Here is a 23,928-nt window from a genome sequence, read left to right as displayed (position 1 = left end):
GTGAGTAAACATCAGTAAACGACACGATTGCGTGCTTCATCATTCAAATGCGCTAACGGACTACATTGTTGTTCTATGTTTAACGTTACACTAGTCTGACGTCCAAAACCGTTTTGCTTGCTACTGCTAAGGTTTAGTCGCATACAATAGTCCATAAACCGAATCATGTCCTCATAAACTACAAGTAAAGACACACAAATGTTGACAGGCCACTAAATACAGTACATACCACAGAGACGGACGTCCTGCTGTTGCTGTTTCTCCTGTTCAATTTATTTCAGCCTCCGAATGATTCTGGATCAGGGACGTCACCCTTTGCGTGCTCGTCATTCTTTTGCTCTGCCTACACAATACGCCTCCAGGCGCTCGGTTTTTCCCGGAAAGACTCGGTACAGCCCATATTTCTTTTAGAAATATAATAAAACAAAAAACTTTTCGGAGATATGAAGGATGCAATACTACTCTATAGGAACTCAATAAATGTATAAATAAATTTATACTTTTGATTGATAACTCGACTCCTGGCCGATCATTGAACTTGGGGAGGACTTCGGTGAAAAAAAGTCCAACAGCTTCATGACGCAATCCCTCAGAGGCATTCCCGCAGTGCTGACGCAGTGTCTCGTTCCCTCTGGGGAACTATGGTTACATACTTAACCTGAGACGTTTTCTTTTGAAGTATGGAATGTCTTAGAATGAACATTGTTCTTGTTCTTTGCCACCTTGAAGAAAAAAAAAATATTTGCAGAGTATGTTCCAAGCTTAAGTCCTCCTCATTAACTTTCTCTTTCAAAATCTTGAGCCTGAAGGGCTTTTAGAGATTGATATTAGCAAACATTACATTGCACATTGGACTCCTTTAATGTCGTTATTTTGTATTGTTTATTGTTTAGTGGAGCATACAGATCTCACAATTTCATTGAACAGTAACTAAAAAATGTAATTGCCTCAATATTTGTCTCAGTTACTTGCCCGAATATTGATAGTTAGTACTCAAATTTTTAACCACTCCACTGCCACACATACACACACACACAGGTTGTTTTTACAAATACCATTTTTTATTTGGTGCTTACATGGAAAGCCAGTGAAATAGTTTCATTACTAATTAACCTTATTTGTCACTGTTTATAATTAATTAGTAATACCAAATAAACATGTAATTATAATAGATCATTTAATCTGGACAAACAAAACATGCTTGTGAAGTGAAAATTTAAAATTTCCTAATCCATATCATTAAATTAATGTGATGATACAATTATATTGTTTTATTTTCTGATTATACCTCTAAATATACTTTGATTGTTTTGTCCAGTTAGAGTCCTCTGATGAGTTTGATGATTCACAGAATTAAAGCATTTCACATGATGCAACATCCGCTGCGGCGGCCGCCGCCTGAAGGGCGTGCATTCATCTGCTGTATGCTCTGCATCTGTTCTCGATGTTGCTGCATCATCATAGCCATAGACTGCTCATGTCTCTTGTTGGAGTTTTCTAACATCTCTGCATACTGTCTAGTGTTGTTATTCTGGGCTTCAATGTTTTGTCTCTTGAAATCTTCCATCTCCTGGCTCATCCTATCTGCTTTTTCCTTAAAGCCCTTCTCCAAAAGAGCAGCCTTCTCCCTCAGTTGACTCTCCAAGGCACGCTCCGTCTCCTCTCTCTGCTGCCTCAACTCCATTTCCATCTTCTCTTTCATCTGTCTCATTCTGTCTTCATTACTCTTTTTCTCTGCTTCCATCTTCTCTTCTAGCAGTCTCTGCTTCTCCTCTTTAGCTTTGATCGTCTGCTCCAAGAGGGCTGCTTTCTCTATTTCCTCTGGTTATTTATTGACATAAAAAAGAAAGAAGGAAACAGATGCTTCAAAGACAAAAGAAGGCTCAAACTAAAGTCTTTTAAGAGTCTATATTGCTGTAAGCCCATTTCACACATACTACGTTTGCAGTGTGTATGCGGTGCATATTTTTTCCCGTACCGCATGTTAACGGATTACAACTTTCAACCTGCATGCGGATGCGGTCCAGTGATCCGTTCCAGGCTCGATGCATATACAGCAGTGTGGCGATCGTTTCCGCACCGAGTCCATCTGCTGGATGGGCTGAATTAACGTGCATTTTTCACATTCAAATAAACATGTAGTGACGCGAAAATCTAGTCATTTCACCACAGTTGCATATAATTTATAATATAATTTTACTCTAAAATCATCACATGGCTTTTTGCCTCGGGAAAAGCAAGGAAAACAACACTATACCTGGGATTTAGCTAAATAAGGAGACATAATGGAGAGCACTCGTCAATTCCTCCTTTCTTGGAGGTGGAAAAACAAAGTTCTTTATGACCTGTTTGTGATTTTAACACATACTATACTAGTGAATTGCAATGATGACAAGCTATGTTCAGTAGCATAACAACCTTTAAATTTGAAACAAAAAAAATTTGCATAGATGCTGTGTTTTTATACAGCCGCAGATCAGTTACGCACAGCAGACGTGGCTAGGGCTGGCAAAAAATACATTTACGCAAAATATGCGCGATGATTCGTCAGACCCAAAACAAAGATGGCGGCGCCGGAGAGTAGTAGCAACTATAGATTTACATAATAAAGTATATTATGTAATTAATATTTAAGTATATTATTTATTATGTATATCTATGGTAGCAACACGAGTGGCTCCTCAGACTTTCAGAAGTGCAAGGCTTGCGGGTTGGCGCGCGGCGTGCACAGAGCAACTAGCACTCTTAACACAGGCACGCATGCACACGTTTCGTTGTCATGGCTACACATAAACAAATTTCTGCACACAGGAAGTAATATTTTATGTATTTTAATCACAAAAACAAATGTTTGCATCAAGTGAAAGTATCGGGCACCTTGGCTACCTACATAATAAGCTGTTTTAAATTAAAAAATGTTCAATGTCTTATCGCGCTGATGTGACCGAGGGTATCCATCCTCTAAGTGAGCACAGTTTCATCTCGGGACTATTACGGCTTTTAAACGGAATATTGCCGCCCGTAATGCACTCTACATGTAACTGTTTTCAGTGTCATGCCGCGACTGCGCGTTCCGTTTCTGTTGCGTGTCAGCCACGGGGCGGCTGCGTGGCGTTTTCTCTGCCTTTGCACACTAGAAGCGTGTCTGACGCGGCACTGCTGCTGCTATTGATGCGGAGGGAAGCCCTATACTTAATGTTAAACATAAATAGCCTACTGATACAGCAAAGACAACGTCGGCAGTAGCCTATTGACCACATATCTGTGGTATTGACGGCAAAATAGGCTACAGAATATTTCATTGCAGTGTGTGTGTGTGTGTGTGTGTGTGTGTACTTTATGTTTTCAAGGTTTTATTGAATGCATTGCTCTTGTATAGTCTTTTACTTTGGAATTTTAAGAGCAATAATCATATGGCAATGTTAAGGATTTTGTTTTTTAATTCAGATAATTAAATCAACATGTATAAATTGCTATTAGGCAATTAATGGGGAGTCAATCGAAATCGAATCGGACAGAAAAAAAATTATCGTTAGATTAATCGATGCATCGGAAAAATAATCACCAGATTAATAGTTTAAAAAAATAAATGTTTATCCGAGCCCTAGACGCGGCATATGTCAAAGCACAGCAGCGTGTGCGGCCCCTGCATCGCACACGCACTGCGAATGGAGTATGTGTGAAACGGGCAAAAGAAAGATAAAATGTTGATTTCATATATGATTCATGGTCCTTTAGGGAAATACACTTCTGTGAATAGTAGAGTTTATTTCCATTTAAGTTGCACAGTTCTGGCCTTGTAGGAGTTAGAACTGAATTAGGACCTTTAACGGTTTAAATATTAAAGTTAGTTCACCCAAAAATGAAAATGCTGTCATGTTACTCACCCTGTAAGACATTTGTCCATCTTGGACACAAATGAAAATATTTTTGAATGAAATCTGAAATACTTCTGTCCCTCCATTGACAGTCTACGCAACTACCACTTTTAAGCCCTTTAAAGGTAGTAAATATATCATTAAAGTAACCCATGTGACTCCAGCTGTTTTAAACTAAATTGTATGAAGTTATGCCAATGTTTTCTTTGCACAAAAAACATAATATACCACTCAATTTACAAAATATTAATCTCGAATGCACAGTCACACAACAATTCACACTTCCGGTCAGCTGCGCAGAGCAACAGGTGGTTACCTTTCTTCAATTGAAATGGATTGGAATGGACTCTGACAACATTGAGGCATGCCACCCTCGGCCCCAGAGAAATAGCAGTGATAAACTAGCTATCATCCTGTGATTGATCAACCGAAAACAGCATTGCTAAAACAAGGACAGAAGCTAAAGGCATCAATAATAAACAAACATCTGACAAAAGAAACGCGGACATCGCTGGAAAGGTGCGCTTCTTGAAGAAACAAGAAAAAATTCTAAACACATGGACCACAAACAGAAAAATATTAATTAAATTGAACGCAAGCCAAAGTGTTGGTCATCAAAAACATTGAGGAACTAGACAGGTACTAACAATCAACATAAGTTGAAGGTCCAAACTCAAAAGACGTAATGCACAACATGCAACCATGACATATTCATTTATATCTGGAGATAACATGATATAAATTAAATGATTGCTGTTTGTAATAAACTGGAATTGAGAACATTTTAATACACTGACCATACTTTACTGGACTTGGAAAATGATATAGACCAGGAGAATATAGAATATAGATTTTTTCTCCAATATCAATAACATATTGATACTATTTGGAAGAATTTATTTTATTTTTGCACAAACAAAACACTCACATTCTTTCGTAAAATGGAACTTAAACCACTGGGGACACATGGATTACTATATTGATGTCTTTTCTACCTCTCTTGGGCTTGAAAGTGGTAAGTTGCAGACTGATGCTGTGTCATGTGCGAGATGCTGCAAAATCCTGCAAAACCTAGCACAACTTTAAAGATGTCTGTCTAGCACTGAATAATAATGGAAAAGTTATGCAGTGCAATGGAACGGCAAATTACAGGTTTGGAACAACACAAGGGTGAGTAATTAAATACAAAATGTACATTTTTGGGTGAACTAACCCTTAAAATAGAGCCAAAAGTGTTATTACTATTGATCTTGATCCATAAATATAATGGCATAAAGAGCCAACCTGGACTGGAGTTGTTATTGTAGGGTGTGATTGTTGGACCCTTAAAACAGCTTGTACCAAAATAATTTAGCTGTTACATCATCTTGTCCATGTCTCCTTCAGTATCCAGCAGCACTCTCACAAGTCCCTAAACCTAGGACCTCTTTCATATACAGCATGGTAAGAGCTTACAAACAGGGAAATCTGGATTAAAAAGACTTAAGACTCTTACCCTTAATCTTTTTATCATTCTCTGACAATTTTTTGTCAGCCTGCAGAATTGCTTTAGAATCCACAGACTTCAGGTTCAGAAAATCCTTTAGGACCTTTTCAGACTATTGACAAACAGACATACATAAAAAATTATGATCATATTTCTGTAATGTATATTATGTCTATAGATGTGTAATAAGTGTAATATGGGCAAGACCTTGACTTCTTTACTGGCCTGGCTGTTGTAATTCTTCACAATGTCCTCTAGATCCTTGCAGAAGAGATCATAGCCACCAGGTTTGGTATAGAAACCCTGCTCAAGTTTTTCTGTCATTGGTGCCGTGAGGGATGACAAGAGATCCTCACATCGTTTCTTTGAAGCTTGCTCGTTTTGGGACAGGTATCCATCAAAGAGTTTATTGATGTTTTCCTAAAACAACATGTAGTATGTATTTAACAGTTCTCGGTTTTATAATGTATCAGAGTAGATTCTATCTGTGTACACTCTGACATCTTTTCATACAACTGAACCCAAGGAGAGAGGAGCAAAATAATCACACTGATTATTGGGTTTGCAGTATGTTTTCAGAACTAACAAATAGCCAGAAGAAAGATAGCCAGTGTTACAGAGTCATCAGTTCACCGCATCATCCTAAATTAACTTAAACTTAATGAGAAGAGATTCAGTCTACCTCCAGAGATTTCAGGTACTTCCCGTCAGTGTCCCTGAAGGAACGCTTCATGAAGGTTTGTGTCGCTGTGCTGCTGAGACGTTGGTGTTCTGATGACAAATCCTTCAGTTCCAGAGGGAAGGATTCCGTCAGTTTCTCCATTCCACTCTTGTAAACCCCAAGCCCTTCCTTCACTGCAGCCTCATTCTCAATCATTGCCGTGGAGATCACAGCATTCTCCAGACACGGCACAGCCCCGCTGGCGATGGTGTCCACGTATATTTTTGCCAATTGACCCAGAACTTCAGATAAGGAAAGAAGTCAACAAAATGATAGAGAAAAGGGTTGAAAAATAGATAGACATCTGTAAGTACATGCAAACTCTTCAGATTTAATTTGGAATCACCTCTGCCAGTGACTGTGATTCCATCCTTCAGCTTCTTCTCATGGCTCTCCTGAAAGACAAACTTGCAGAAACGATCTCTGACCTCCAGGAAGTCAGGGAACAATTCATCAGGATTCAAACACTCCAAACGAGACAACTTCTCTGGGGCAGTTGGAAACGGGAAAGTGAAGCACATCCTAGAAGGGAAGAATTTTTTGATGCACTCCCTGGGCAAGTTGTACTCCATCACTTTTTTTGATGTGCCTAAAATAAATAAGCACATGCTGCAGATTCTTTCAATTCAAGTATTATTAAACCATAAGTATTATACAATTAATTCTGAATTTTAAAACAGCAATTTAAAAGATTGTTTGACAAAAACTACTCACACAAACTCATTGTGATAGTGAGATTATAAGGGCTCTTGAAATTTATATTTTACTATAATTTAATTACCCATTTTTAGCTTCAGAGCAAACTCTAGATACTCAATCTCTGTTGCGTCTTTGCCATCAATCTTTCGCTCAAGGGTGAAGTCCCTCACAGCCCAGATGAAACTAGGGAAGAACTTTACAAACTCGGTTGAAACATCGGCAACCTCATCTGATGATTTGACCTTAATGCACTCTGTTAATTCAGTAACATATCTGACAGTGTGTTCAGGAATGTCAAACATTGTAGGAATGCCAAGTGACTGTCAAACAAAACTAACAAAACAATTGATTAATTCCATTAAGTACTAAACAAATTATCATCACCAGTGCTAAATACCTTTTAGTATTACCAAGCTTAGCTATGAAGAATGTAGGAAGAAGGTAAGTAGATGTAAATAAGTCAACCCCCCCTTTCCACTTTTTGTGCCTTCCTAAATAAATCAATAGGGGTGTAACGATTCGGTTAACAACGATTCGATTCGTATCACGATTTGAAGTTGTCGATACGATTTAAGGACGATATTGGTTCATTTAGAACGATATGATCTGAAACGATTCATTAACTTGAAATCAATTCAGTAACCTTTTTGCCAAAAATTTAAATCAGTGTGAAAGTTTTATTTCAACCGAATCGAATCATTGTTAAAACGAATCGTTACACCCCTATAAATAAATATACCCCAGGCAAAATACGCCCTATGCACTTATTCCCAATAGATTATACCCGCACAAGGCAATAAAACGTGTAGCACCTTATAAAAAGGGAGTAGTTTTGACTACTAAGTTGTGATATATTTGTACTTATTTGTACAAATGTATTCCCAACACATTCTACCAACACTATCGTCAAATTTGAAGATGACATGACTGTTGGACTGACGAAACAGCTTACAGAGATGAAGTTTATAGACAGACAGAATGGTGTGAGGTAAACAACTTAAGAAACCTGAACATTTCAAAAATTGAAGAGCTCATTATAAGACTTCTGAAAGCACAACAAAGACCACACATCACTGTACATCGGCGTGAAAATGGTTCCAGCCTTCAGATTCATCGGCACGCACATCACTGAGGATCTCTCCTGGATCACAAACACCTCAGCATTAGTCAAAAAGGCACATCAATGATTTTTTGAGGATCCTCAGAAAGAGCCTCCTGCAAGGTCAGCTGCTAGTGCCCTTCAATCGCTGCTCCATCAAGAGTGTGAAAACTTACTGCATCCCTATTTGGTAAACCAGCAGCTCAGCAGCAGACAAGAAAGACAAGAACTACCTTCTCTAAAAGAACTTTACATTGCACACTACCTTTGAAGAGCTGCAAACATCCTAAAGGACCCTTCCCACCCTGGTCATCACTTGTTTGTATTGCCCTCTGGTAAATGACCAGAGTTGTACAGGTCAATCAAATTCTGGACCAATAGACTTAAATGCCCCAATGATGTTTTTTCGAACATTCCCTTTCATGCAGGGTGTAGTACAGTATAACTGTTTGTGAATGTGAATGTTCTGAAAATCTGTAAAGGCGGAAGTGCACAATAAATAAAGTTAATGTCTCCCAAAAGAAAGAATCGACTCTGAAATTTGTATTTCAAATCCTTATGTGACAGTTCTACGGCACTAGATTTTGACCATCCCTCAAACGTCATTTTGTTGATGCCTGCTTCTCAAATCTCAGACTTCAGTGTAGGATTTACAAAATGCTTGCTGGGTCAGTACCCAGTTTGTTTGGACCAGCTTGCTTCTCAGAATCAGAACCTGTAAGTATGACCAATTATTGATGTATATAATCTCTACAGGGTGTTCAACATATGTAGATTTTATATTGTGTAGGTCTCTAGCTAACTGGCTAACTTGCGTTATTGTTGTCTTACTAAAATACTTCTGTTCATCAGCTGTAGGCCTCTATTACCTAAACCAGTGTCTATTTATGCAGATTGTCTGTCGTTCTTTGCAACACGTGCTACATAAAAAACGGTCTGTCCGATGAATACATTTACCACAGTAGCTCAGTAGTTTGAATGACTAAAAATACAATATATTTACCGCAGTGAATCATGCGCGTACTTGGACCGCAGCAAATGTGCCCAGTGTGAAAGCCCCCTTATTGTGCATTAGAAAAAGCAAAATGTACCAAACATCTTTACAAACTCACACGAGAAGCATTTCCAAACCTGTTGTCCAACAAAAGAGAACATTTAAATCAAGTGTTTGAAATAACTTACTTTTGTGATCTGGCATGCTTCACATCACGGAATGAGGCAACATTTTTATTATTTTTATAATATTCTGTGATATTATTGTATAATATTTGCAACGTAGGTGTTTACATGTTCTTCTAATGTAAAGGTCGTTACATACTCCACAAGAACAGAGAAAAAAGAGAACAAATTCTCGACATATTGTCTGAGCAGAAATTTTTTCTTGCGGGTGTCCGAGAACTATTGTGTGATTGGTCAAAAATGTGGGGTTAATGCGGTGAAATGGATTTGTTTGGCACCTGCTTTTCTCATGAAGTATTAAATGAACTGGCCAGAACAAACTTTGTTATTGCCACCTCACGAAAACAAACACATTTCTTTGTTATTGCAGAGTATGTCCCAAGCATAAGAATTGCATAGAAGAAAAACAAAGAGGTGAGTAAAGTGAATGTTAAGTTAGGCCGCGTGTCCACCAAAGCGTTTTTTCACGCTGCTGGCTGGCGTTTTCAATTGTTTTCAATGAGAGCGCCGCATTTTTAGAATGCCTGGAGCGCACCGAGGCGCTGAGTGAGTATTTCATGCTCATGCGCTGCGCGCTCAGCGTTTTTTACTGGTCGCCGAGAGTTGAAGAATGTTCAACTTTGAGTAAAACGCAGCACTCACCACTGTCACTCTTCACTCAGCCGTCCAATCACAGTGGAGGAGGGGCGGGACTAATACTACACAGACCAACTGCCACATTCTGTGTGTCGTCATCAGATGAAAACAAGCAATAATAACGCAACAAAATGATTTAAAACAAAAGCCAGAGCAAATACTTTACATTGGATCTGCAGTTTTATATAGAATCAATACAGAAAAAAAACTACTTGTGAAATTAGTAAGACTTCCTCGGATTTCCCGTATCATAACAAGCAAAGAGTCTCAACTGAAGAAAAAAAAAATGCTGCCTGCCAAAACGCTCAAGCGCTCACAGCGAGGCGTTTTCAGCAGAGCGCCTAGCGTTTTCTTCTGGCTAAAAATGCTTTGTTGGACACACGGTTTTACTGCCAGTGTTGCCAACTATTTTCCAAGGAAAGTAGCTAAAGCCTGCCCAAAAAGTCGCTAAATGTCGATAGATGACGTCATGCGTCAATTAGCATACCTGTGACGTCATCCCACAGTCCTTATGTTCAGCCTGCCTAACGTATTTTCTCTCCTAATCCATGCTCATTTATTGTATTTTAAAATAATATAATACAGCCGACTGTCCAATAAATGTTTTCATTCCTATACCTTTTGGCATACATATAGGAGTATGATGATACAGTGAATTACAAAAATGTTATGTGTAAAATCTTAATTGAGAAACTGGATGACATAAAGCTTTGTGATAGTGAGTAATATAAGCAATAAGCACAAGAGAAGAATGGAACTCATCATAACTAATTTCTTTATATATAAAACAAAAGAAGCAGATAACATTAAGTGAGAAATCCGTGGCAAACCTGTGTGCTCATGTATAGCTCGCTCATTCACGTCTGTCAACTGCTGTCTGTGTACGTTCAGCGGCATGCGTGCTGCTCCCCTCAGCCATTCACTGAACAGGGCAGACGCAGAGAGAGGTGTGTGTGACGGCAGAGGGAAAAAAAGACCTCGCGCTCGCAGAAAAGTACTAGGGACATTTGTAAACTAAATTGGCTGACGTTTGTCCAAAAAGACACTAAATTTGTTGTTAGTCGCTTTTTTGAAGAAAAAAAAAAATTGCTAGAGGGGACTGAAAAGCCGCTAAATATAGCAACAAAGTCGCTATGTCGGCAACACTGGTTACTGCTTGTGTTCTTACTAGGGGTGCACCGATCCGATATTAGGATCGGATATCGGCCGTGATACTGACGACAAAGCTGGATCGGGGATCGGAAAAAAGAACAGATCCACAGGCCGATTCAGGTGTTTTGTTTTTGTTTTTAATCGCAGCAGAACCCTACGTCATTCGTCAGCTTCACGTGTGTTGCATGCTCGAAAGCAACATGGAGCGAGCCAGAGAGTCGGATGTGTAGAGATCAGTGGCGGCTACTGGTCTGTCAGAGAGGGGAAGCTCATTTTCGGCCTACATCATAAAATTCTCTATTTATTTAAAAGTAAATACTGCCCTACGTTCCTTTTCAAGAAAATGGTCTGTGACCCTGTGGTACCAACTAGGAGTCTTTTCATGTGACTTGACCAGTGTCCTCTCAATGGCCAGCAGAGCTATAAAAAATATTAAACTCTGTAAAACAGGAATGTGGTGTATAATTGTGTGAAATGTTTGATGAAAATCAAGCAATTTTACCTAGCAAATATCAAAGAAATAGGTTGCAGCAGTTTTTATTTTGAGTGAACTTGAGAAATCCGCGATGGGACTGAACGCGAATAGCCTAGCTTCAGTGATTCCTTATAGTACAGAATCGCTGTCAGTCAAAAGGAGATGCAGTCTTTCGACAGACCCTCCAATCATCACGCAGAAGCTCGAAGTCCGGGCCAGCCCACTCCCCATTCACCCCCAGAGACGCTGAGCGTCCGTGGGCGGGACATAATCGCAGCATTTATTCAATGACCATCTAGTTTCGAAGCACTGAAAAAACCCGTTTAAAGCAGCCCCATTGAAGTCAATGGACACTGGGCGTCAATAGGGAAATGCACTGTGACGCTGCGGGAATGTATGAGAAGGAAATCGAGTCAGCCGACCTGCTATATGTAACTGATTCTGAACAAACTCGTCTTTGAGATGAACGTTTTCTAACGCATTTTTAGTCAATAAAATGTTAATACAATAGTACATATTTGACCATTAATTTTGTGACATTATAAGGGAAGCCGAGCTTCCCTTGCAGTCTTAAAGAAATCGCCACTGGTAGAGATATTTTATGCTTGCCACGCCAATTAGTTCGTCTGTCGGCAATACTACTACCAATTTAATCCAGAAACACCATGTTAAGGAGCACGCTGCATTCCTGCAGCCTAGCAAAACTAAAGGAGTGGACAATACAGCCCAGCAACTAACTTTGCACTATGCAAAGGATTAATTTAGTGTAAGTGGTGACTGATAGTGGATATGGATAAAGGCTAATGTAATGAACTGACGGTAAAGACACGCTGTTGACGCTCGCTCATCTTAAGAAATCAAAAAAGCGTCGCTCACACGTAGTAGTTGCGGTAAACATTCAAAATGTTATGTTTTTGTCATATGATACAGTTAAACAACATCACACAACCAAATGTGCTGTTTCCTTGAATACCATCACGATTGAAAATGTCACTGATTTCCTATGACAGCTCCATAAACAATCATTAAAGGGGGGGTGAAACACTCAGTTTCAGTCAGTGTCATGTCAATCTTGAGTACCTATAGAGTAGCATTGCATCCTGCATATCTCCGAAAAGTCTTTATTTTTTTAATAATTATATAAGAAAGATGCGCTGTTCCGAGTCTTTCCGAAAAAAGCCGAGCGGGTGGGGGCGTATCGTGTGAGCGGAGCTAAATAATGACGTGTGCTCGCTGCTGCTATGTTGAGTCGAGTGCGTCGTAAAGCTGTGTCAACAGCGGGAAAAAAACTTTATTCAAAATAAAAATATGGCTTTTAATCAGATACAGCCATACATCTATGATCCGGAATCAGACCCAGAGGCTGCAGTTGAACAGGAGCAGCAGCAAAAACGACTAGAGCAGGACGTCTGTATGTGGTACAAGTTATACACTAACTATATAATATGCTTAGCGGCTTGTGTTATTTACATATTTATACTTGAATTATATCGTCGTATTTTTGTCTTTGAAGGTGTACATGTGGGTAGTGCAGTTGTGCACGTGTGTTTGTGTGTTTACGCGTGGTTTGTGAAGACAGTAAGCGGACTAAAAAAAACACAGACATTTGAAGCAGTCTCACTCACCCTTCTAACGTTGGGACTGCTCCATCATTCAGCATTAGGCGATTGGGAAAATCCAGCGTCGAGCTGGGCCTTGTTTATGAAACAGTCGGCACCGAAATGCAGCGAACAGATATAAACATTCGCGCAACTCAGTTGCTGATCCGGAAAAGCAAATTACATCCACTGTTGCCTTAACGCGGGGTTTTTGGCGAATCTGTGCAGGACTGTCTTGGTCTGGCAACCAAAAACGCACTTTTTTGGTGACATTGTTATGTGCACATCACCTGTCCAGCATCCTACAAGCCAGCGCTTTGATGGGCGTAGCCTGTTACTTTCGCTCTCTCCCTCTCTCTCTCACGCGCTTCCGGTAGAATTGTCCGTAAGGCCCATACAAGGAAATTCCGCCCCCATTAACGTCAAAGGGGACGCATGATCTCAAAAAACTTGCCGAAACTTATGACTAACCGGAAGTAGTATTTTTGACAAAGAAATACTCCCATCAAACGTCCACCTTAACTTTTGAAACTTTGTCTATGTTTAGTATGGGATTCCAAGTCTTTAACAGTGTAAAAAGATCAGTATGCATGAAACAGCATTTCACCCCCCCTTTAACATTAGTTACTTACATTTTAGATGCAATATTGAGTGTTTTTGTTCTATTTCAGCTGCGAAAATAGTTCCAAACAAAGATTCCAAGCAAGAAAGTTCCAAAAAGCAGAACCATAACACGTCTCACGTGTTCTGAATGATTCAGTGGTTGAATCAAAGATTCAATAACCTGTTCGTAAACGACTACCTCATTCTTAAAGGAATCAGTCGTTTGAATGAATCGTTTGAATTAATGACTCAATGACTCACTCATTAAGACTCACCTACAGCCACCTACTGGTGGTTTAGTTTCCTATATTTTTCAACATTTATTTTGTTTATTCAAATATTCAAATCACATAACATTATTTAATGCAGTAGCAATTTTTCTGGGTAAATAATTTAATTTGATTGGTAACATCCCTAAAGTGTCTTATTTTAATTTAATGTATAGATCAAATTTAAGAATATAATATGAAACCTGAAGCATAGCTTATATTAGGGGAAAATGCCCTTTATAAATGTAAAATATCACTAATATGCAGATTTAAAATATGTCAAAGCTGATTGAACACTGAGGGCCCTATTTTAACGATCTGAAACGCAAGTGTCAAAGCGCGAAGCAAGTAACTTTGTGGGCGGGTCTCGGCGCTGTTGCTATTTTCCCAGCGGGATAAATGACTCTTGCGCCCGGCGCAAATCTAAAATGGGTTGGTCTGAAGTAGCTTCATTATTCATAGGTGTGGTTTGGGCGTAACATGAATAAACCAATCAGAGCGGCATCCAACATTCCCTTTAAAAGCAGGTGCGCAAGTTCCATTATAGATTGCTATTATTATGGCGTATTTACCAGACGCACGTTCTTGTAAGAGCAGCCCTTACGAAACAAAAATATATTGCAGTATATTGGAAAATGTCATGCAATACATTAGGCAATATTTTCACATATATGGGAATTAATATTTATATCTTTCAATATATTGCAATATATTGAAAGCGGCAATCATTTGTATATTTTGCAATATATTACATGAATATATAATATATTTTATAATACCATCAATATGTTATTCCATATATTTACAATATATTAAAATATATTTCAAGTAATATATTGGTAAATATATTTTCCTTTCGTAAGGGAGTGAAAGACAGAGAAGTTGTGTTGTATGGGGATGGGAGAAACCCACCCAAAATATATAAAACGGTTAAAATGTTTTTTCAGTTTTTCAGTCGATTTTTTTTTTTTTTCCTGGTTCTTGACGGACAAACCAATTTCAGCAAACAGCAAAATAGCATCAGGGATTGTTTGCGCCGGAACACGCCTCCTTTTTTGCGCTGGACCGCCCAGGGAGCGCAAGTTCATTCACTAGTTTAGCGACGTGCTTCTGTGGAGGGAAAAGCGCGCTTTGCGCGGGTGCAAAATGGGAATGACACATTCCATTGTACAAAGTCAATTGCGCTGGGTGCAAGATAGGGCCCTGAGAATATTGCTTCAGAATAAGTTATATTTACAACACACACACACACACACACACACACACACACACACACACACACACACACACACACAAATCTAACTTTTTTTCCGGACAAGCACATTTTTTACTCAGGCAATGTCGAGCCCTAAATTATATTTTAGATTTGAATGCACAATTGTTTTTTAAATAAATAAGAATTCAACACTTTGCATACACCTGTTATTTTGTCTTATTATCTTTATTTAGTAAAGTCTGGTGCCTTTAGTCTCTTCAAGGAAGGTATACAGTTTACTATTAATTTAACAATAGTATCGGATCGGTATCGGTTATCGACAGATACACAAAGCCCAGGCATCGGTATCGGGACTGAAAAAGTCGGATCGGTGCACCCCTAGTTCTTATTACTTTTCATCCATCCCTCCTTTAACATAACAAGTGGTGACGAGGATGTCAAGATGGACCTACTGTCTTTACAACCCCCAGTAGCATTCCTAGAATGCCCAGGTGAACCGAAAGTCCTTTGATGCATAGGAAAAGTAATTTCAGAACTACTTGCTTGTTATTGGTGGCGAAGAGTTTTCTGCAGAGAAAAAAAAGCTCTGCTGATACAATGTCTAGGAACAGAAGGGCAAGCCATGAGTGAGTCGACTTATCATTACGTTGCAGCGCTTCGTGAAATGAAAGCTTTAGCATAAGTTCTGCTGGGAAGACTAAAGTCCTATGTCACTTAATGCCTTCACTCTAATGCAATTATATTCTCATGCTCACGATATAAAGAATCTGTACTTACACGTTTGAGTTCGTAGATACTGAAGCGACAACTACCCCCATCCTCCCCACCACCACCAGGATAGCCCTGTCCATACCCTGCCGGGGCCCCCTCGTCTTCAGGCAGGAATTGCAGATCCGAAACACCATAGATTATGCACTACGGACGGGGCCTACGCCAAATGACTCTGTATACTATCAGCTTGCTGAGCTGTTAATAAATGCACTATTGGTAATATATTTCTCCCGAGTCTTTCTGGTAGAACTAGTGAAAAGATGCGCTTTTGGAAATATTTAGCATGAAATTTTTCATGATTACATTGTGGAAAAACGTGCATGCCCAGAATTCGTGAAAGACCATTATTAGGAGACGTTATTAGAGCCAGATGTAACTCTTGAAAAGACGTTAACAACTGCCAGACAAATTGAAGTAGCAGTAGCAGACACCAAAGTCATAGCTGAAGGGCAATCAAAACAAGTAGCAGTGATTCAGAAGCAAGTAAAGACATGAATGCACAAAAATAAAACAAGGATTATGTCAGAGAATAAGCATGTGAAGGGATAGCAGCAGTGTTACTGTTGTGGTTCTGCTAACCACCTTGCAAATTAAACGTTTTACCCTGCTAAAGACTGTAAATGTAGAGTTTGTGTAAAATTCTGACATTTCTCAAAGGTGTGCAAGACATCTTCAAGTCAGTTAATGAAGTATGCTTACTTGATGTGACAGTACTCTGTGTGAATGACTGCCATACAGATGATGGAGCTCCAGTGGGTACTTTTACCATAGCTACGTCCACATCTCCTTCACAGAGCAGTCCCATGACTGATGGTAGATACAGGGTCTGATGTATCAATCTTAACGCAACACATTTTCAAAGAATACTTCAGTTCATGCATCCTGTCACCACTGAAAGTGCACCTTCTTACTTATTTAAAGGAAAACATTCCTATGTGTGATTCCCTGGGACTGAATTTGACATACTATGGAAAGACTGTTGCTGGTGAGTTTAACATAGTCAAAACAGGAACTCCTCTCACTGGACGTGACTGGACACTGGACATCAAGGATAAGGGTGGTCGCTTGATTGAACCTGCTACTCACTGTGCAATGCTTCAACCATCCTGCATATCATTTGTTACTGCTGACAGTCTTGTTTCCATCCCAACTGTTGCGGGATTTAGATGTGCTATCACACACAAAGTAAAGATCTGGCCAGGAGTTAAGCCTGTACAACAAAAACTCTGTCACCTCTATCAGTATGAGCAGCAATGTCAGACGTACTAGAGGAGAATGGCAGTTTCTCCTAGCCTGGATGCCAGCCGAATTTAGCCCCGCCCACAAAATGTTTAGGTAGGGCAATTCGGTCTGGCATCGCTCCATAGAGGAGTGATTATCTCCGAACAGAAACTGTTCGGACCAATGAAATCATCAGGACGGGCTTTAGACGATGACGGACAGATGGTAAACAGTAACGTAATCATGGGGCTTGGATTATATTTGTTCAAATCCTAAACGGAGAGCTTGTTTGTGTATGCATTCACCTTCACAATTTCTCTCAAAAATGATGATCATGTTGTATAAGTACTCTGTGTATCATTAAATTCTTGTATTTTTTTACAACACCGGCAAAGATCGTTTATTCCAGCGTGCATTCAGTCAGGGTTGCCAAGTTTTTACAACAAAACCCGGCAGCTATTAGTCCAAAACAATAGCTTCTCGGTGGGGTTCTCCGGAAAAAAATTGTGTTTGGGGGGTAAAATGTGTGTTATTTTGGCAAGGTTGCCTTCTAAAATTTGCACTCATAGGTCTCTATAGATCACATAATAGTCGCTTCAACCCGCGGACAAAAAAAACGCGGACTTGGCAACACAGTGCAGTTGAGCTCTGTTGACGTCGCTTCGTTGCTCTGATTGGTTGTAGGTCTATCCAACTGAGGTCTTTCCTGGTTCGGTTGAAATACGCCCCATAATCACAGCCCAATGGAGCTAGCCTGACAAGCCAGACCCACATCAAGATGTTTGGTCTGAAAACTCACCATAGACAGGGCTCAGTCCGAGGGGCGGGATAAACGGTTGTCTTTCAAACTCCCTCTGCACGCGATAGGATAGCGCTACACCAACCAGAGCAACGAAGGTGAAACAGAGCTTGTTGATAGATTAAACATTCACCGTATCCGGTCGGCTAAACTCCGAACACATCTTCCATTTTTAAGAATGACTTCAGTGCCGTTCTTTGTTCTTTTCTCAGAGAAAAGCTTAACTCCAAGTCTTCCAGAGTCGTGGTCAAAACTGATTCGAAAGATCGCCGCCGTTCGCCAGTTTCTGTGTTTACTAGAAGCACGCAAATGCAACTCGGCCGTCGTCATTATGGCCCCACCCGCCGACTCTATACATGATGTGATTGGCCCGTCCAGATTGAGAGGAATACAGCTAAGAAGGGTATTGAGAGTTCCTAGACGACACTTGCGGGCAGATTCAAGTTGCTGCCGCTAGGGTGCGTCTAGATTTCTAGGCTACAATAGAGCAGTTTCAGACTCATATTTTGACAAGAATTGAGTATGACCACGTCAGGCTTGGTTTCTCCTATCGTGGTCACAAAATGAAAGAACAACACAATTTGCATGTGCCTTGACTTACGGGAACCAATTACAAATGCACCCGGAGGGATGGATGCAGCTACACTACGGTCATATCTGGGTCTTAGTACCTGGTACAGTAAGTACGGAAATAGTCGAGCTGGGTTACGTGTTGCCAGATGGTCTGCACGCTTAATGGAGTTTGACTACTATGTCCAATACAGACCTGGTTCATTGAACAGTGTATCTGATTGCTTGTCAAGATTGCCTCTTGCTAACACTGAACATTTAATTTGCTTCCAGTGCAATCTCCAAAGAAGATTTCCAGGCTGCCTGCAAAGACTGCCCATTATTTGCTAAACTGCGTACATATCAACAGACACCTTAAAGGGATACTTTCCTGTTTGACATGAGTTTTCTGTCGTGGATGGCTGTATTGTCAGGGGAACATACCGTCTCTTGGTACGAGTCATTACAGAAGAAACTCATAGAACTGGCATATGAATCACATCAATGTATAGTCAACATGAAACAAAGACTTAGGCAATTCTACTGGTGGCCTAAGATGGACAACCAGACTGAAAACTGATACGCAACTGTCATGTGTGCAAACAAGTCTGCTGTGACACATGATGCTCCCCTCAAGACTGTTGAATTACCTTCATGGGGAAAGGTCTCCGCTGACATTGTCGGACCATTTGAAACTGCACCATCAGACGGCAGATATGTAATAACACTTGTGGATTACTTCAGCAAATGGCCGGAAATCACTTTTGCGTCCAGGGTTGACACATCTACTGTTTTTTACTCGAGAAAGAAATCCAAATGACTTGGTTTCAGACAATGGACCTCAGTTTATCTCTGCTGAGTTTTCTAAATTACTGAGAGCGACATATGTCATTTCGGATCTGCCGTTTATTATCCACGTGCGAATGGAGAAGCTGAGAGGTTCAACAGACTTCTGAAGGACTGTCTACAAACTGCTTCAATTCAAGGAGAACCTTGGAAGACGTTCACTCAAATATTCTTGATGAACTATCGAAGTACTCCTCATGCTACCAAAGATGTTACACCGTTTGAGTTCCTCCATGGTCGACAAATGAGAACCAAGTTACAAGTCATGGACTTTCCTGTAAAAGAAACTGACAGAAACATGATAAGAGAACATGTGAAATGGAAACAAGACAAAGTTTAACAGCACACGGATGTCAGACGCAATGCAAAGTCTTCAAGATTCCAACGTAGTGATCTAATTTGAGTGAAGAAACCTTGGATGGTAAAGAAGGGGGATCAGAAGTTCACACATCCAAAAGCTGTTGTACAAACAAAAGGGGAAGATTCTTACCTGTTTAAGGATGGTAGGGTGTGGAATGCTTCACGTCTTGCTGAAATGCCAAAATCAAGTGAACGTGTTACTCTTACCGAGGTACTACATGGAACAGCACCAAGTCCGTTAAATAGGTCTGTTAGTTAGACAAAAACCTGGCTGGACCAAGGAATGTTTTAGATATGTAAGGAATATGAAGAACTTGAGAGAGCTGTGTTGATATTTGAATGAATAAGTTTAAATATCTTTTATTTCATTGTTTCATAGTACTTGTTTATTCTTGATTTGTTTATTTCTGTTGTGATATACAAACAACTGTATTATTTCTGAAAAGGGGAAGATGTTGTGTTCTCTTTTCATTGCACTACTAAACCATTCATGTCCACTATGTGGCAATGTGGTGTTTATATGTTCTTCTGATTTAAGAACTGCATAGAAGAAAAAGATTTGCTGCTTTTTATCCATTCCTCCTTCAACATAAGATGTTTTATAAATGTACTACAATAGTGTGGCCTGTCCTACAAAAGGTTCAACTTTTTATTTGCAAAAAAAGTTAACATACAGCCTAGGGGTGTAACAATACATCGATATAGATTAATCTGATGTCTAACTAAATAAATGTAAAACGTATAAAATCTATTCCTGTAGGTTGTTTAAATATTTAAGAGGCACATTTGTTTTAACACTCTCCACATTTTCACACAATGTCGATCTATGTATTATTGCCAATGGGTGCATTCTCATTTAAATTACTTTTTTAGAGCTTGTGAAAGAGATTTTCCAGCCTTCTAAAAGGACCAAACCTGGGTTGTGAAGAAGAAGAAAGAAGAAAGAAGTTTTGTTTATATAGAGCCCTTCCGTAGCTCAAGGTCACTTTACTTTTCACAATTACAGTACATTCAGACATGTACATATACATCTATATATGAAGTATATGAACTATATCTATATATTAAAAATACAATCTAAGATGGCAGCCAAGCCAGTTTGTTGTCTGAATGTCTGAATTGAAGTCTGTGCTTTTTTGTTTTTATGTAATAATTATTTTATCACATTTAAGTCTAAATGAGTGGTTCTCTCAAAAATAACATCACCCTTTCCAATTTGGATGACTTGTGCCTGCAAAGGCCTAGGTCTAGGCCTGTAAGAATCCATCTGTTGGAGTACAACTTCTGAAAAAAGAACAAAGCAGTACTTTGTGGATCTTATAATAGATTCAGTGGCTACCAGTGTTCTGTTATTTTGAAGAAGATTTATATTTCACAGTGGATTAAAGCCTTATTCCAAACCTGAATTACAGATTTGACCTTGTTGGATTTCTCCTGGCCTAGTAGTACATGGATTATCAGAGCTGTGGACCCTGGTTTGAGGCCTGAAGGTGAGGTTTGGATCTTTTGCATCTTTTAGGGTGTTACTGGATGGGCATACATTTTGTCTTATTTTTGGGTTGCTGAGGCCTAAAATAAGGCCTCAGCAACCTTTTGAGGCCTAAAATAAGGCCTCAGCAACCTTTTGAGGCCTTATTTACCTTTTATCAGGATTCTACTTACTGGAAAACGATTTTTCTGAATTAAGGACTCAATTTTGCTGCTGGGTTTTTCCAGGCCAGTAGCATATTGACTATCAAAGTTGTGGACCCTGTGTGAGGAAGAGTTACTGAATCTATAGATCTCTCCTCTTAATTTGTACAGTCTGAAACACACACAGCTACCAGTTTTGTCCTTGATACATCAGCATCATGTATTTCCTTATATTTCTGATGCTTATTTTTTACAATCAGGAATTTAATGAATTAACTGGACACAGTGAGGATTTCACTGTGCTTTGTATAGGGACAGTAAAGAATCTTCTTGTATGATAGTTATCAAGGTTGTCAGAAGGATACTGCAGCTGCTCTACAGCATTGTTGTCAATCGTCCCTCGACTGTTGTAGACCAGAGTGCTGCTCAGTAACACAGCCAGAGAGAAGATGTTGATGTCATGCTTTGGGTCTCCCTGAGTAGGAGAAAGACAATTATGGAGTTAGAAAAACCGGAGATTAATAAAAAAAATGAGTCTTTAAGAAAATGTTGTATTAATCAATTTTTTTAAGTCACCGCTTCCTATTTACAACGATCTAGCAAGCTATTATTTGAACATTTACCAGAAAATATGCTATATATCTGTATAAAATTCTAAATATATCTGAATAACGATATCTCTGCTCTGAAAGCGAGACTGTTATTGGACCCATGGAACTGCTTGTGACATTTGATGTTACTTTTAGTTGTGTTTTTACTTCACCTTGTTAACGTCTCCAAGTCCCTCAGTGTCCAGCAGTACCAGAGTGGTTCCTACTTTAATGGGATGGGGCACACACCACACCCAGATGCCCTTCGTCTTGGACTCAACGGTGCTGCCCAAATCAAACCCTGATAATGCCATACAAAAATATGAAACAAAACAAAAACACCCTGCAATAACTTGTATGCATGTAACTGCATGATTTGTATATTATGCCTTTGAAAGCTATCAGCGCAGCCTGTTCTAACCTGTTTGTTTTCCTGCGAGGCGGTTCATCAGGTAGGACTTCCCGGTGCGGTAGAGACCCACGATGGCCACCACCACCACCGGCTGCTCGATCTGCTGCAGGATCTGTAGCGCTGGCTCCTGCACATGCATGTTCCCATCTGACTCCGTGGCAATCAAGCATACTGGTCTGTTCATGATCACTGGAGAATACAGCTGTCCAACAGATACACACATTTAAAACCCATTTAAAATCCACTTTTAAAAATGGTGGGTTGAGAAATATTCCAATACTCTACATTCCAAAATGTTTCTCACATCACCGCAATGTCTTACTGAAGTGCTTTGAAATATGCACAGCACTATTCAATGTGTTGTCATAATTTCCACTTAAATAGGAAGACAGGGCGGGACATATCAAACAACTCCTCGCCTTTTTTACATACAGCAGATAGCGTTTTGTTAATATTACAGCTCGTCCAGAGCCGTTGAGCTTGGGAAAACCAGTTTTCTCCTCTAACCGTTTCTCCTCCTAATCTCCTCCAATATCGCTTTAAAATACAGCATTCTGTGCAGAATTCAAACGGGTCTGATACATTTTTTGGTACGCGTTGTCTTGGGCATATTCAATACAATTATAAAACATATATGGACATTTTATATTAAATATATAATCTTGCATTTAACATCCTAAAACCATTTTATTTATTTTCAAATAAATTTTTTTCTTCATTTTGTCATTGTTTTGGAGAAGACTAGCTTACAGATAACAGTAACAGTAACACTAACATATTTATACTAAACACCAAAAAACTTCCATTTTGATTTCATGGGGACTTTAACACACATACAAATGTAAAAAAAAGAAACAAAAGCTACAGAATATACATACATATACACAAATACAAACTGTTAGGGGTTAACAAATCTACAAAAAAAACAACACATGCAGAAATCCACACTTACATAATGGACACTTACACAACTTCACCACAAATTACACAAGCATGCTGAGTGATATGCATAAAAATGCTGTAAGCTTTGTTTGTGTTCATCTACCATATTAGCCCCAATTCAACCTCCTCTGGTCTATAACTAGGGAAGCACGATATAATATTTTTGCATATATCCAATATGTCGATATACAGTTATTTTTTCCCTTTGTTTGGAAACCACCATTTTGAGCAGAAACTTTTTTTTGTCTTTTTTCTAAAAGGATACTTGTTAAAGATAAATTAATGTTAATACAGATTTTATGTTAAGAGTATATTAAAAGCTCTGAAAATAACATACATAAAGTCACCCCAGACAGATGCAGCTGTTACCTAAATATTTGTATTTTTTAATTTAACGTTTGTGCACATGAAGTGGGTGTGGCATGACATCCGTTGATGCTGATATTATATCTCACATTCTACGGGGTGGGCACTAGGACCTCGAGGAGCTTCTGCTGCTGTGGAGGCTGCCGCATGCCCCAGAGAGTGGGGAGACGCGATTGGGCTCCTTTTGGGCCAGCCTAGTTTTGTTGTGAAAACCTGGCAACTCTGTTGACTGTCACATCCTTCTGTACGCGCATTTACAAATTCAAGGCAGCATTTAAAAACTGTCAATATAATTCACCATAGATGCAATCTATTTGCTTGTTTTAAATCCAAGAATGACCACAGTGCTTACATGGTGTTAGCACTATAGCACTATATAGCACTCCTTAAGTTATTGCAGGCGCATATGAAGCAAGGCATATCGGCCTG

At 39.4% G+C, this 23,928-nt stretch overlaps 1 protein-coding gene across 1 annotated transcript; it reads right to left on the bottom strand.

The window, feature by feature from the left end:
* Positions 1-1,147: 1,147 nt before the first annotated feature.
* Positions 1,148-22,375, bottom strand: LOC137049407 (guanylate-binding protein 4-like). The gene is made up of 9 exons (XM_067427962.1): positions 22,201-22,375; positions 21,953-22,080; positions 21,555-21,664; positions 6,867-7,057; positions 6,432-6,674; positions 6,047-6,327; positions 5,572-5,784; positions 5,374-5,476; positions 1,148-1,821 (listed from the first exon to the last, which is right to left on the bottom strand). The coding sequence occupies exons 1-9, from the start codon at positions 22,373-22,375 to the stop codon at positions 1,364-1,366; spliced, it is 1,902 nt and encodes a 633-aa protein (XP_067284063.1). The 3' UTR covers positions 1,148-1,363.
* Positions 22,376-23,928: the final 1,553 nt, after the last annotated feature.

This window comes from Pseudorasbora parva, chromosome 20, assembly GCF_024679245.1.
Source record: "Pseudorasbora parva isolate DD20220531a chromosome 20, ASM2467924v1, whole genome shotgun sequence".
Classification (NCBI taxonomy): Eukaryota; Metazoa; Chordata; class Actinopteri; order Cypriniformes; family Gobionidae; genus Pseudorasbora; species Pseudorasbora parva.
The sequence above is the reverse complement of the archived record's forward strand: the minus strand, read 5'-3'. Positions and strand labels throughout refer to the sequence as shown.

Bases quoted from the DNA above. Each gene is read 5' to 3' on its own strand.
- LOC137049407 (XM_067427962.1), bottom strand. From the start codon at position 22,375: ATGAACAGACCAGTATGCTTGATTGCCACGGAGTCAGATGGGAACATG. The intron at 6,675-6,866 runs GTAATTAAATTA...TATTTATTTTAG, and splicing joins TGCTCTGAAGCTAAAAATGG to GCACATCAAAAAAAGTGATG. The intron at 6,328-6,431 runs GTGATTCCAAAT...CCTTATCTGAAG, and splicing joins AATCACAGTCACTGGCAGAG to TTCTGGGTCAATTGGCAAAA.